Source organism: Lingula anatina, chromosome 6, assembly GCF_051362555.1.
Source record: "Lingula anatina isolate TDL-2025a chromosome 6, LinAna3.0, whole genome shotgun sequence".
Taxonomy (NCBI): domain Eukaryota; kingdom Metazoa; phylum Brachiopoda; class Lingulata; order Lingulida; family Lingulidae; genus Lingula; species Lingula anatina.
The window spans coordinates 4,179,232-4,194,514 of NC_141772.1; the positions used below are offsets into that span (position 1 = coordinate 4,179,232).

Genomic DNA, 15,283 nt, shown 5'->3' on the forward strand with positions numbered 1-15,283 from the left:
AGAAGACCAAAAAAATGAGCTTTCATGTCAGTACATTTTAATCGGAACACTCAAAGAATTTCATTTTTATGATATTCCCACTGATTCCACTTAGAAAGAATCCCCCGCAGACTTGGACCAACCCAGCTGGTGTATGATGTCTGAATCTGAATGCGTCTGTAACAGCATTAAACTTCTTTATTGACTTTTGGCTTAATTATTGCTACAAGTGTCGTTGCTGAAAATAAACAATAAGTGAAACAGCAACTACTTAATTACATACACTTATTTCTGTACAGTTCTTATAATTACCAAATGCAAACCAGAACTTTTAATCTTATCATAACTGTAAAGTAACTTTATACATTAGTAATAACATAGGTTCTGTTGTTTAATCTTACATGAACGTTTGGCCTCTTAAACCCTTAAACTTGACGCTGGACTACAACCAAAGTTCCTTGTCTGTAATAAAGCATAACCTTAATAAAGCATTGTACGTACTTTAATACTTTACAGGTAAAAACTAATGCTACGGAGGAGATTGTGCTTGTTGCGCCCTGCCAATAAATGTACAATCAAGTTTTAGAACACGTGTTTCAAAGCTCACCTTAAGTACCTCTTAAAGTTTCTTTAAATGTAAATACTGAACTATGTAGACAGACATAACTGGGTGGCACTAATAATACAAAATATCTAACACTATCCAATCACTGTGGGCTGTTTACTTTACATATGCAAGGAATGTGGTATTTTCTAGAACTAGTTTCTTTTACAGGATGCCACCATTCATCGGGCGTTAACTCCATACATACATTCTAAACTACGCTAAGCTATGAGCGGATTTTGGCACAGTTATCTCTTTAAAGTTTATACATTAACAATGAAAACGTGCCTTGACATTTGACAGGTTTCCACTTAATTTTAGCAGGGAATTATGATTTTAGCAAACAGCAAACGCGCATTGACTGTTGATGCCCATTGCAACATACATATAGATTCTGGAAACCTTACATATGAATGCGTTCGTCTAAAATGATCCAAACTAAAGTACACTCGCCCATGTAGCACGATGTAACAGAAGAAAAATGTTTATCCCACCATTAAAATCAATAACATAAAAAATGTCTAGGAAAAAACATATAGAAAACAATTTTAATGCGAAATATTTATGTTGCGCTCTAAACCTAAGGATGCGCAATGTCCGCGTGCAAAAAAAAAACATCCTTTCTCAACTAATGCAATGTAATTCTGACTTAACAGCGTCCTTACATTTTTAATAAACCCCACTCTATACTGTTACGTAAGTTTACAAAATCCCGTAATTTCAGGTGCCCCCCCCCGCCCCCCCCCCAACCCCCCCCCCCACGCTCCGTTCCGCTCCGATGTTCTACTCCTCCTTACCAGACAACAAAATTTAAGTATTCGTGGCTGGACACATCACTGGGACGTAGGTCATTTCCAGTGCCATTCATTCTGCGATTCTGCGCCCCAGGAAGAGCGTATCTAACATCGGCGTCCAAGAAAGGGGTGTAAGTATCTTCAATTTCGCCTCTGATCCCACCGTTCTCTCGGTCATCGATCGCTAGTGGCGTGTAGATTTGAGTCGCATCTCGACAGGTCTCGCCTAGAGCACGGTAAGGGCCAGAGAACTCAATGCCCGGATGTCCTGATCTATATGTACACAGAGGATTGTTTTGCGAGCCACGATCATCGACTCTGTTGCCGTTTGTCTCGGAGTCATTCTGAAACGGACGTCAAGGCAATATGATCCAAATTGCTTTATAAATAAGAAAACCAGATGACCTGACTCTGACTGACCCTGGTCTCTGGCTGCTAGTTTGGAAATATTGCAAACTACACTTCGGGAATACGCATTCCAAATGCTTTAAAGTATTGCTTATGCGGTTTCTAGGGACTTTAATGTTGATGCATTTATTGGGAGGGAAAAGGATAAAAGCGCATGCTTAGTATGATATTGAAACAGCTATGTCGCCTACCAGATTTGAACCTGGAACATTTGGATCATTCTGATGTTTTCTGAAAATCAATTTGAATAACAGTTTATTTGATGGATATTCACTTCTTTTATGTTTCTTCTAATGAAAACTAGCTCTCAACTTAAAATGATTCACCTTCTTCAAATATTTGGTTGTAAACTTCAACTATCTATCAGTTCGTAAAAGTCCGCTTAATAATCTAGTGATGTCTGAACATTAGGCTGCTGCACTACAATAGCATGAATATCAAAATAAAACTTGAAAACAGCCAAGGGTTAAATATAGGCCAATTAGATAGAATTATGCTATATCAAGCTATATGGTGGCATTTGGTCCAGTTAAGTGACAAAGACTTGACTTCATATGTAATTGAATATTGTGCACGCACCTTTGCCTGCAGTCGTAAATAACATATATCACAGCTACTGCAATCAACACACCACCAATCACACACCCAGCGATTTCGCCGGCGTGCGGGAAGGCGGAAGTAGGTCTGCCAACTGCCGACAAACTGGGTACATCTGGAGGGCAAAAATATACAACATATATTACAGAATACAGGTTTAGGCCTACTACAGTACTTTTATTCACCGGAACAAATTTCCAAAATTGGAAGTAACGATTTATTCGGTGGAGCGTGGATTCCCAGTAACACATGTAAACCACTTCTACTACATGTAGTTTCTTATATGACTCAAATAAATTCAACAAGCCAAGGGATAAACTGAACTGATCACTTGATCAGCCATAAAAAAGCTCTCGACTGCTCCTTTCTTTAACTTTTTGGTCGGAAAATTAACCTTCTTTCGTGACCTACTTTTCTGCCCCATTAACATACAGCATAGAATGCTAGTAGAAAAATCCGTTTAAACATCATTTTCGGAAAAAATTAAACAATGCCTTTTGGTAATTCTCTTAGTTATACTACTTGAAACTATATGCTGGCATTTGGTTGGTTTTTGTGACAAAAAATTGACTTTGTATGCATCTTTAAATACGAAATCGAATCTTCTACAATTATTGCAGCACAACTTTTCCCGTTTTCTTTCATATTCCATTGATCATTTGAGCCTACATAAAATGACCCATGCATCAAAAAGACAAGAGCAAATCTATTTTTCAATGGCAGATGCTATTTTAGTATTTATCTCAGATAATGGTTTGGATTTCATTAAGGTTATTGGGCTTATTGATCATGATAACAATTGGCCTAGATATCAAAGTCAGGCGATTGTACTAATAGTGGCTTAATGAAAAAGACACGTGGTAACGATGTTTTTCCAACTATTTCGTATTGGTCATTAGATACCACAACAAAGCCAAATAGTAACCCGAAGGAACTGATTTCCACAGATCCAACAACATTTATTATTTTGATATTGCAGATTGTAATTACTATTATTATTTTGATTTTCATCTTGGAACAAATCTGGAGAAGATATTTTAAATCAAAAAGAAAAACTTCAGTTTTGGAGATTTCTAACAATGAACATTGCATATCAATTCCAATCAAAAATCTATCAGCTTGTCCAAAATACTGGGTTTTTCAAAGTGATCATTTTTCTTTTGATATTTTAAGAGTTGAAGGAATTTATAGACCATATCTACTGATAAATTGGCATGGTTTTCAAGTTATAAACCTCTTAAATGGAAAGACCATTACTTTGAAAGAAGCTATCCCGTTGAAAATGTTTACAGCATTTCGCCTAAGGAGATTACTCAAAAGCGAATATAATGCGTTTTTTGTGTATTAAACATGCGAATGCACTTTTCTATGTTCAGTTCGAGACATTTGAGCACAATGCAGATTGATTTTGAACAAGACTTGACTTGCTACTCTTGTCTGGTTATACAGTACAATGATCTTTGCAAGCGAACTACTATTACAAGATGTGTATACAACACACAACATGTCATTTCCATGACTTTAATATTGAATTTTTTTGATTGTTACTTTGATATTTCAAAGACTGATATATGTATTAATTATCATGTTAATGATTTGCGACATGCACAAAGTCATTTATGGTTTTAGTCTTGACAATAATTATTATCATGTAATATTATAAAACGTATTACAAAAAATTATTCACGATTTTATTTTAGCCGTAAGATATTGATTTTCGTTAGCTATGATATATTATGTAAAATGTAAATATTATAATTAGTATATTTTATTTTATCTCCATTGTTAAGTATTTAATATAAGTATTTAGCATCTGTTAAGCACTTAGAATGAATTATAATATGTTCTATTTTTTTTTTAGATTCTGACGAATTAGTATATAAAATTTACATAGATTACAGAATTGTCAATTTATCATTTCAACCTTTTTGAGAATTTATGTAAACATTCAATATATATAAATTAATTGTATTTTAAACCTAGTTTTCAGATAAATTTATCTTCCGAATTGATAAACAAATGGACTTTGTAAAGTTAATTGGTTCTGCTAATTATATGATGATATCAGAAGATTACATAGTTTATATGTTGCATCAAATACCATCAGGTATTGGTAAATGTATTATTCAAGCAATATATTATGCATAAAATGTTACTGATTTAGTCAAAGTTAGCATATTATTGCTACGACTTTTAAACATTGCCGTTAAATATTATAATGAATCGCTACTGAATAAGGATAAGGATATATCATATAAAAGATTTCGACGACTTATTCTTAAAATAATAACTGACGGTAATTGTGTTCTTACCATGACACAATGTCCTATTTGTACATACATTGAACATTAATGCATGAAACAGATTTATGTCAGGTATATTTTTACTTCATTAAGGTAATATGACGAGTTTATGATTAAATGATCAGCGAATTTGATGTTATTCGATATTTGCTTTGCTTCAAAAAAATTTAAAAAGGAGTGTATGTTGTAAAATTTTAGGATTCGAGGACGAATTACTTTGAAGAAAGGGTGTATGTTGTAAAGTTAATGACTTACGCTTACACTAATTACAATTAGTAACAAAAGGGAAATCAAATAGATGAAAAGTTAAAGTGGTATTGAGTGTAAGTTTCATCAAGAATCAACAAGTGTAGAACATGTTTTTATTGTCAGAAAAGGATGGAAAAGGTCAAAGTCAGTAACAGTTAATTTGATTGGTTAATTTCATAATAGATTTCAATTTTGACCAATTGTTTATATGATAACTGAGTTTTGGATATGATACAAGTATGAGTAATTCAAATAGTATTTTTGATAATTTTAGTTGAAAACAAGGCTCTTAGACATTGCCTGATAAGGGAATGTTCTGTGGTAAAGTCAACATGAGAATGGAAAGTTGCTGGAAATCACACCATAAACAATGAAAAGAACAACTACTACAACAATACTCTTATAACGACGACGACGTTCTGGAGTCTTCAATCATTTCTTCACCACGCACTTTTCATACAATTTTACAAGTATTTATACTCTAATTTTCCATATCGATCAAGCGTGTAATTAATTGAATAAATGATTGAAGACTCCAGAACGTCGTCGTCGTTATAATAGTATTGCGGCTGATACGTAATAGTTTTGACCGACTAGCAGGTCCTGGCGTAGTAGGTGGGAATCTTACTGATGTCTAATAAACTAAGGCCTTAATTTTTCTCAAAATTCTCCGAAGATGTGTCAGGACATAATGGTAGAAAAATCTGTTCGCGAATAGTTCACGGGTGTTACTGGACCGGATGTCTCAGCTGACTCAGCTGGCAGAGTTCTCGCCTCCGATCGTCTCCCACGGCGGGTCACGCTTAAAAAATTCACCAGAAAATGCGGTCACTGCTTTCTCCTAGCCAAGCATTAAGCGTATAAAAAAAGCAGGAAATTAAGACCTGGCCATGGTATTAGACCAACTGGTTATTGCATACAATGAGGAGGTTAATGAATAAACCGTATGCTATGCTGTTTCCAAATGTATAATATAGGACGTCTTGTACTACAAGGCCAGAAAGCGGGTTTAGTGATATGGAATGATGTAATTTTAATGTTTTAAAAGTGGTATTTAGGTTGGTTTCCCTTGGTGTCCTCGACTAGCTGTAAAATTAATTTCGAACGCCCTCCTTTTTGACTATGGTAAACTTTGAGCGCTATACTGTAGCAGCTTGTGCTGTATACCTCCCAGGAAGATATGAGATCAACAATGTGTTTTTTCAGAATGATGAACGGGGTGCGAGCTTCTTTTGGATCTGTCACCTATCCCCATGGCATTAATTATAATCAATACTTGTACATGGTGTAATGAACCTTTTCATACATATGGAATGAATGGCCTAAACTTACATAATTTTTGTACGCTCAATTCAAGCATGGGCTCGAAATAGGACATTGCGTTTTTTGGCTTACTTAGTGGATAACGCAATCTAGAGATTCCACGCCTCGTGTCAGATTTACGTAAGGCCGCGCAAAGAGAACCCAAGTCCACATAATGACCAGTTAAACGATTCATTCGTCAATGCTCGGTATCTACAAATTCAGGCCTACCCAACTAACAGACTCGGCACATAAGGCTCCTGAATTAACCGGTATATCGGACCACACTACCCATTTTCAAGGTGTGTGTCAAATCGCATTTTGGAGTATCATACCCCAGAACAAATTTTGTAGGACGACCGCGGGCTCATCCACGCTCGGCTGTCACCTTGATTGGATAGTAAACGATTGTCGTAAAATCGCTATATGATTTTAAAACCGGGTGCATAAATTTGAAAACCACCTGGAACAACACTTAGACTGCACTCTTACTTTAGAGTACTCGGTTTTATTGTCTCTATGGGGGTATATGGAGACTTTACGACATTCGGTTTGAATGCTTTAACAACTTTTGATAGGGCTTTTTGCATTGTATTAGATTAATGTGGCAGTCTCAGGTTGTTCTAGGTGGTTTTCAAATTTATGCTCCCGGTTTTAAAATTATATAGCGGTTTTACGACAATCGTGTACTATCCAATCAAGGTGACAGCCGAGCGTGCCATGGGCTCATCCTGTCGGTGTTCTGACTGATACTCCGAAATGCGATCTGACACACACCTTGAAATCGGGTAGTGTGGTCCGATATACCGGTTAATTCAGGATCCTTATTTGCCGAGTCTGGTAGTTGGGTAGGCCTGATATTCTAAGTGAAGTCTCCAAATCCTTACTCTCCGAAACTGCGTCTGTTCCGTACTCCGTCGCAATCTCCTTTTCTCTTCTTGTCTCCTATTCCCTCTACGTATCAGTTCTCATTGCTTATATATACTAATTTGTTATCTATGGTCGATGCACACATACTTTAATTACTTATAATTGTATAATTAATTTCTTTTCATCGGCGTCATACAAAGTGGCCGCCACATTATCCACAACTATTGGACCACAAGACGTTGCATCATATGGCCTCATAAGATATCTTTATGTCGGACACGACAATGGTCTCACCCAAGGAGACTGCAGTGGTCCACAGGTATCAAAACCTGTTCTGTCATTCAATACTGGAATGGCGTTGCCTTTGCTGTTCAACCAAGATTTTTGTTTTACCTTATAGGCTACTATCGATGGTCGAAATAGGGAGCGTTCCCATAAACTCATCGTACTAGCTGGATCGATTTAACACTGCAGGGATTCTCGCTAAATTGCATTCGGCTGAAGCGGCTTAAATGTCTGGCACTCCCACTCAACCTGATAGTCAATTTCCCCCAAATTTCTCAAGGGGGCGTGCCAGATAATTAAACTGATTACACTGTAACGTGTTGGGAACGTCTGTCGGAAGGTTGTGTGCGGGAGAATATCGCAAGTGGTGCCGTGTAAGAATGGGTTCAAACAGATTTACATCGATCCATCTGGGGGTTCACGCTAAATTGCTGTCAGCTTCCGAGAGCCGAGCGCGCACAAAAGTTAATTACCCCCTTACAGCTTTTAGTAGGCGGGACAGACATTTAAGCCGATCAGGCAATCTAGTGCAATCTAGTGAGACTCCCCAGGGGGATAGATCGATCTAAATATCTGTGGGAATGGTCTCTAAGAGTGCATTCCCAGAGATTTAGATGAGCCATCCGGATCGACCTAATTCCCTGGGAGTTCACGTTAAATTGCAGTCAGCCGAGCGGGCACGACAGTTAATTACCCCCTTACAGCTTTTAGTAGGCGGGACAGACATTTCAAAAGACTAAGACTCCGTTCACATGAAAAATCTATTTTCTAAAAACCTATTTTCTATTCGCGGTATCTTGTGATCACTACGAGCGCAGCCGAGAATTAATTACAGCTTTGGAAGTAACTGGCACGCGCTGCCAGTAATTACGCCTCGGGGTATTCAGGGCACAGACCGTGATTACAAGATACCGCGAATAGAAAACAGATTTTTAGAAAATAGACTTTTCATGTGAACGAAGCCTAAGCTGACAGTAATGTAGTGAGACTCCCCACAGGAATAGATCGATCTAAAATCTGTGTGAATGGGGTCTAAGTCTACGTTTGGAGAGCATTCCATGCCCATCATTTTTTTTTTTTTTGAACGTTAATAGGACTGTTTGCAGTGACAGCCTCAACTGATAAGCCCTAATCCTAACCACTTTCAACAGGTTCACAAGAAATCTATGATCAAAGCAAGATGAGAAAAAAAATCTCTATGATCGACAATTTAGAACATTGCAATGCTCAGTGGAAATAAATGTACGATGTCAACGAAGAATGTTGCTTTTTTTTTTTTATATATATATATATTTTTTTTTTGTAGTAACCTACCTGTGGCAGAATTCTTCATCACATTACCAGTGCAATTAGAGCACTTGTTAAACTTTCGGCACCTATTCTGGTATTTTCTGCATTGACAGTATGTGACCCCACAGTCTTCTGAGAAGAAGCACATTGCGTATTTTGGAGCACATAGTGGCTTTTGTCTTGTGTAAGAGCAACGGTAACATACATGTACCTGTGGCGGAGCTAAAAGGAAAAAAAATTATTCCAATAAAATGATAAATTCAGTTTTCACCTTGTGAAATTATACCTTGTGTATTTTTCAAACTGAACCAAATTGAGCAGGTGCACGTGCGACAGAATAGGAGGACCACCGGCCTCCCTGCAGCCAGTTGTGTGTTTCATGATTTTGGTTATGTTTTTTTTTTTTCATGCGGATTTCATATGGTTTTGTTTTTTCATGCGGTTTTGTGTAACACATATGGATCTTTCACATTTTTCTGATACTTCTGTACGAGAATTGCTCATGGACTCTAGAATTTATATGAAATACGTCGATAAATAATGACTGTATTTATATTACGTTAGTCTGTAAAAGAAACTAAAAAAAAGTCACATTTCGGTGTGACTGAGTCTATGGATAATATAGCTGCTTCAGGTACATGGAACACAATGATAAATTTATATAGTGCCCTTTACACTGGGCTTGCCACGAAAGAATTTTGGCCCGCTTTCACAAATATATAACAAATATGAAGGCAATATATAAAGCTCATTAGGATTGGTGTATGAATTCGATGATGACCGTTAAATATTGTCAGATTCCAACCTTAGAATTAGTAGACAGTTAAAAAAAATTTTAATCCGACCGCAAGCCCGATGAAACAGGGGCCATAGTTTCTGCACTGTGCATTTATCGGTAGTCCCACATCAAGTTTACTATTACATAGAGATGCAATGAATATTGGCTTAGCTTAAATATACTCACCCCAATTTCCACTACACGTCACCCAAAGCAAAATAAAACTGAGTGGCACTGTATATATCATGTCCATACTGTTCTTTAAGATATATCAGTTTTAAATGACAGTCTGCAGTATGGTAACGATATATATATATATATTGTGGATGTACATGTAACACTTCCTTTTAAAACTAGATCACAGACTAGTCAGGGTGAGAAATCGTAGAAGAGATGACACGCATCCTAATTATAGCTTTTAGGGGTGTACTTTTACAGTAAGTTGTCCTGTTATGAAAAAAAGCGCTATGTTACGTCTTACCCGTTTTCTATATGCCCCGACTCTGTATATTTTCCGATCTTCTGTGTCATCGTCGAACGCAGACACATTTTAAGAATGACTCATTGGTGCATTTTGGTGAAAGAAATGACAAAAACTATATATGTAAGGAAATGTGTAATCATGCAGTTGGCATGTTCGAACAGATCGTGCAGTTCCAAAAGTGGTAAACAATTCACCTCGTTATGTCAAATTTGCTACATGTATGTAAGCTAATGTGAGCTGCTGTTTCACTATTCTGAATTCTCTTAACTGGTCTACTATGCTTAGTCGATGGTTATCTTTAACACAGTCTTTTCTAGCACACACAACTTGTACAACTAATTGTTTTAAAGAATTAAAGTTTGAAATGACTTTAAACGGATAACACACAATAACCTAAGAATTATAAAAGATCCACTTTGGCGTGTGGTGTTTTAACTTTCACACAGATATTTAAAACTTTTATGAGAAAAAAATGCGATTGAAAAAAAAAAAAACGCTGTCGCTGATGGTTTCAAGGTAAAAAAAACGATCTTCAAAATACCATGGATATTGATAAAGAAACTCTGCATGTTTTATAAACGAAATGCAGTGAAAAATTCTTTTCAGCGTTGTTAAGTAAAAAAAAAAAACTTGATAGATCAAGAAGTTGGATAGATACATTATTTTCTTGTTGCAAAACTTGTCCTGTGACCTCAGATGAAAGGTAATCCATTTGAGGAAAATACAAATCAAATAGTGTTTCAGACAGAGCAATTACTAGAAGGTCCATTACCACTTGCGGCTAAACAATAAACCCCTAATGAACGCTGATGCACAAACTACAAAGGGATATGCTTTATTACTAACCATCAGTAGACATAATGACAATAAGGTCACCAGAATCTGGACATTATCATTCCAGAAGAGTGGATATGAACAGGAACGATCCGTAATGCCTCCAATTTGCGGTTTGTCTGTCTGACCGTCTTGTCTGTCTGTGTGTCTGTCTGACCGTCCGTTTGTCTATCTGTGTGCATGTCCAGAATAATATGGTCACTTTAAGATCACGAACAGATTTTTTTCATACTTCTCATGCTTTTCCAATGAAACGCCTATTGACTCTCTAAACTATAATACTAGTAACTTAAGAAAGGTATAAGGGTTTGATAATCTTCGTTTCATGCTGTAAGCATCAAATCAAATGTTCAGATTGTTGAGGCAAACAGCATGCAGTCCAACGCGGGCGAACTAGGTTCGAAACCCATTTGCAAAATGTCTGCCAATCGCCAAACGTTTACCAGGAGACCAATTATACAAAATAACGTCTCACAACACAGGCACGGTCATTATTGTAAAGGCCATTACCGATTATTGCTATAAATTAATAGGTTTCCAAATGAGGATTAATGGGTAAAATGGGTAGAAAATGTTTTTACATGAGACCAGCCTATTGTTCGAAAACAGTCTTTTTTTTTCTTTTTTACAAAATAAATGTAAAAATGCGTCGATAAGGTATCAAAATAGTTTTTAATCTTTCCCCAGAAAAAATTGCAGATTAAAAAAAATTCCTCGTTATTTTCACAGGTTCCATTTCAACGGGTTCATTGTGACACGGAAAGAAACGACGAAAAGTTTGCGAACAAAGATTTTGGTGTGTATCAGTGAAGCATCATAGAACAAAACAAGATGAGAAACTATTAACTTTCACTACCATTCGTTTCGGTTATCATATATGTCTCAAAGCGGACATTGATGAATATGACATAATTATCTTTTCACGGTACATTTATTTTCCTGAAAATTGAAACGAAAGTTCGTATAAAAGAAAAAATTAGCATCAATTAAAATTCATTTGCACACATTGTCTCAAAATCATACACAAAAAACATTTAAAAAGTCATCCATTTGAATCAAAAGTTATATTCATAAATGCTTTGGCCGAGTTTGTCATTCTCCCCTGATTATTACTACTATTACATGTAGCAGTTTGGAAGAAAGAAAATGTTTCAATGTTACAACAAGTCGTATGAGTTATTCACACATATCTTTGCATCTGCAGAATGCATCGGATATATAGGCCTACCTTGGAGCATATGTCTATTTTTACGTGCTACATTTCAGTATCATAAGTGACCTGCGAAGTTGCTATTTCAGAATATTCATATCCGCATAGTTTCTGTAACCCATTTCTGAATTTTTTACTAGAAACAAAATATATGGCAAAATTGATGGTTGAATTGAGTACAAACGTAACGTTAGTAACCGTTGCTAAGTGTGACATTAGTGGCGGCGGAGTTTTAGCCTTGCCCATGTATGCCAAATCTAGAATTCGATACAAGAGCATTGGGGTATGACAGCACATAAAAGTGATCACCACGGCGACGGCCATTTTGGTCATCTGTTCGCCATCATTGTTAGGCACTTCCTGGCCCATTTGCCGAGCTCTCTGTCTCATTTTATGGACTTCCCCAATAATCCGCACTGTGGTGTACGCCATGATCGTGAGAGGAAGGAGGATGTTCACGACGATATTTGCTGCTAAAACATAACCGATATGAAACGAGTCGTGATGCTTTTTCAAATACAGAAACAAGTCTGTTGTGTTTGTTTTATCTTGGTCAACTCTCACCAGTTTAAGGTACTGAGGAACATTGTAAAGAACGGCTGAACAAACGACCAGGCTAACGGCAATTCTTGTTCGCCTCATGGTGCGAAGGGCATTTGCTTTTAGAGCAAGACAAAGGAGAATGTAACGGTCAAGAGCCACGACGACTGTCATCCATATTGACGCAGTTCGGACCGTGTTCAAAAACGGGGCTGTTTTGCTGAAAACCGTCGTCACCAAATTTGCCTGCTCCGCGGACAACGTTGAATGGTTCCTAATCAGCAACAGTAGTGACATACATAACATCAGGCAAAGGAGCAAGTTGTCGAGAATGGCCAGAGCTTCCAGTAGCCAGATGGTAACGGATTTCGATTTTGATTTCACAAACACGGCAACTGCCAGAGTGTTTCCAATTACTCCAAGAACGCAGACGAATGTAATAACCCAGACCGAATACGGCGTAACAACGGCGGTTGTGTCGTCGGTGTAATAGGTGGCATTAGTCAATATTTCAATGACGAAGGACTTGTTAACTTTAGTGGACCACTCTCCGATGGAAAAATTGGCGGTCTCCATTTCAAAAATCCAATATTTTTTGTCAAAATCTGGATATATATATATATATATACGGCTGAAGTGGCAGACGGCCTTAAACCTCGTAAATATGCATACACCCGAGGCCAGATAACATGTGGTTGCTTTGCCCTATCAGTCCTCAGTACAAATGTGGAGATTACACAAAACAGTATTCCAAAAATAGAAAGGAAATAATGAACAACCCTAGATGAACCAATGATGAAATGAGTGTGAATTTCTATGCCAACCTAATTGTCTGTAAATGAAAATTGCCTGTTAGTTTGTGATCTTTATTATCGACCGGATCAAGTGATGCGCATGCGTACTCAACAGTTTCCACACATCACAAGGTAACAATTACTAATTCCTTTTGTGACACAGTAATAAACAAATGATCAAACTTGATTGGTATAGGCCGTTAAGTCCACTTAACGCCATAGAATCTCTCATGATGACGTCACACACGTCGAAACGGAATAGGTTTGTTCTTAAACTAAAGGGATGGATGTCATGCAGCTAGGGCACTTGTAGTTCTTCAGATTTAGAAAAACACCGAAAATTGATTGCACACGATAAAAATCACGGCCATATTGTTTCTGTCCTTCAACATCATAATGAAACAACCCTCTCCCGTATTCCCGTCATCAATCCTGACAGCAGGTGAATCTAATGTAAAGACATATACAAAACTGTGGCAGGTGAGGCCGGTCCATTCTGGTGCCACTAACACATTCCTTGATCGTGCGTCTCGCCCGTCCAATAACCCGAGCTTTAGACACTCAAACTAACTTTCAAAGGTTTACAGAGAGCCTTGCAGCATATATAATAAACAAATTTGAGTTCCTGTGAAGTTTTGTCACCTAGGTTTGTCACCAATTTTTATATACATTGTATGCCCTATAAAGCCGTTGAGACATTTTAGATATATAAACCCGTTTCCTACTTTACCGACACCAGCGACATTCACCAATCTCATCTCAATAATATAACAGACTCAAATACTTAAAACTTACAACTTAAAAAATGGTGTTTTATATTTGATGGTTTTGGATATGGGGCACTCTGGTCATTAAGGAAAAAATTGTCGTGTCGAATTTTTCAAGAAAATCTTAATGGCTGCTGCACATGTATGTAGAGCTCTATCCCTAACTGTGTGCCTGCAAGTACACATTCAGGGTTATTAGTTGACAGTTGTGATAGGAGAGATGACTCAATCGCCATTAACGCAATCTGCGGCAGTGAAGACTTCATACCGCAAAATGACACATGCTAGATAAGATATTAAAATGGTAAAAAGTTAGTTCATGTGCAGACACCATCAGTTCACTCTGCGTGTGACAAGATAATAATGGACCTGGAAAACGTTGAAGTTGGAAACTCAGCTAAATATTATCGAATATTCAAAATATATATTACAAACGAAAAAGAAAAAAAGGAAAACGGCATTGTGTCACCATATACTGTATTTGTTTCAGTTTTTTAGTTTACAAAAGATAATTAATATCGTGAAAAGCAATTAACAATAGCAAAAGACCTGTCTGTGCATATATAAAGAAACAAACATACAAGTAGTGCCCTAAACACACACAAACACACACAAACAAACACACACACAAACACACACATTCACGCGTACACACCTTAAACCTGTTTGAGCATATAAGGTCTAGAATATATAAGGTCTAATTATCATGGTAATTAGCACCAAAGGCTATTGTGACATGTGTTAGTCAGTACTTGGATGTGCATCCTCTGAAATGAGGAAACACTTACACCCCATTTCCATAGATTTTTTGATCGGTCTATCCCTGTGGGGAGTCTCACTAGATTACTGTCAGCTTGGCGGCTTAAGCGTCTGTCCCGCCTACAAAAAGCTGTAAGGGGGTAATTAACTATGGTGCCCGCTCGGCTGACTGCAATTTAGCGTGAACCCCCAGGGAGTTAGGTCGATCTAAATCTTAATCTTTAGATCGATCTAAATCTCTGGGAAAGCACCCTTAGTGTACAGTGTAACATCTGACAGGAACCAACGCTTTACACTTTTACTTCCGATCTTTATGAAAACATCTGCAAGGGAAAGGGTCGTCCTCGACTGTACGCTGTGTATTTGTATACTAACATGTGCTTGTACAGTGTTGTATTTGCAAGTTTTGGACACCTATATGGAGGTTGTGATTATC

The 15,283-nt window shown here is 37.2% G+C and overlaps 2 protein-coding genes across 2 annotated transcripts; both read right to left on the reverse strand.

The window, feature by feature from the left end:
• Positions 1-1,358: 1,358 nt before the first annotated feature.
• LOC147761025 (uncharacterized) lies at positions 1,359-10,092 on the reverse strand. Its single transcript, XM_087015851.1, has 5 exons — positions 9,646-10,092; positions 8,706-8,903; positions 2,365-2,497; positions 1,977-2,016; positions 1,359-1,721 (listed from the first exon to the last, which is right to left on the reverse strand). Exons 1-5 carry the CDS (start codon positions 9,710-9,712, stop codon positions 1,377-1,379), a joined length of 783 nt encoding a protein of 260 aa, XP_086871977.1. The 5' UTR covers positions 9,713-10,092; the 3' UTR covers positions 1,359-1,376.
• Positions 10,093-11,566: 1,474 nt separating this feature from the next.
• Positions 11,567-13,679, reverse strand: LOC147761026 (FMRFamide receptor-like). The gene has a single exon (XM_087015821.1). The coding sequence runs from the start codon at positions 13,101-13,103 to the stop codon at positions 12,033-12,035; it is 1,071 nt and encodes a 356-aa protein (XP_086871947.1). The 5' UTR covers positions 13,104-13,679; the 3' UTR covers positions 11,567-12,032.
• Between the last annotated feature and the right edge of the window lie 1,604 nt (positions 13,680-15,283).

Coding starts and splice junctions, on each gene's coding strand:
- LOC147761025 (XM_087015851.1), bottom strand. CDS start 9,712: ATGGACATGATATATACAGTGCCACTCAGTTTTATTTTGCTTTGGGTG. Junction 8,904..9,645: donor GACGTGTAGTGGAAATTGGG/GTGAGTATATTT, acceptor TTTTCCTTTTAG/CTCCGCCACAGGTACATGTA. Junction 1,722..1,976: donor ATGTTCCAGGTTCAAATCTG/GTAGGCGACATA, acceptor CGTCCGTTTCAG/AATGACTCCGAGACAAACGG.
- LOC147761026 (XM_087015821.1), bottom strand. CDS start 13,103: ATGGAGACCGCCAATTTTTCCATCGGAGAGTGGTCCACTAAAGTTAAC.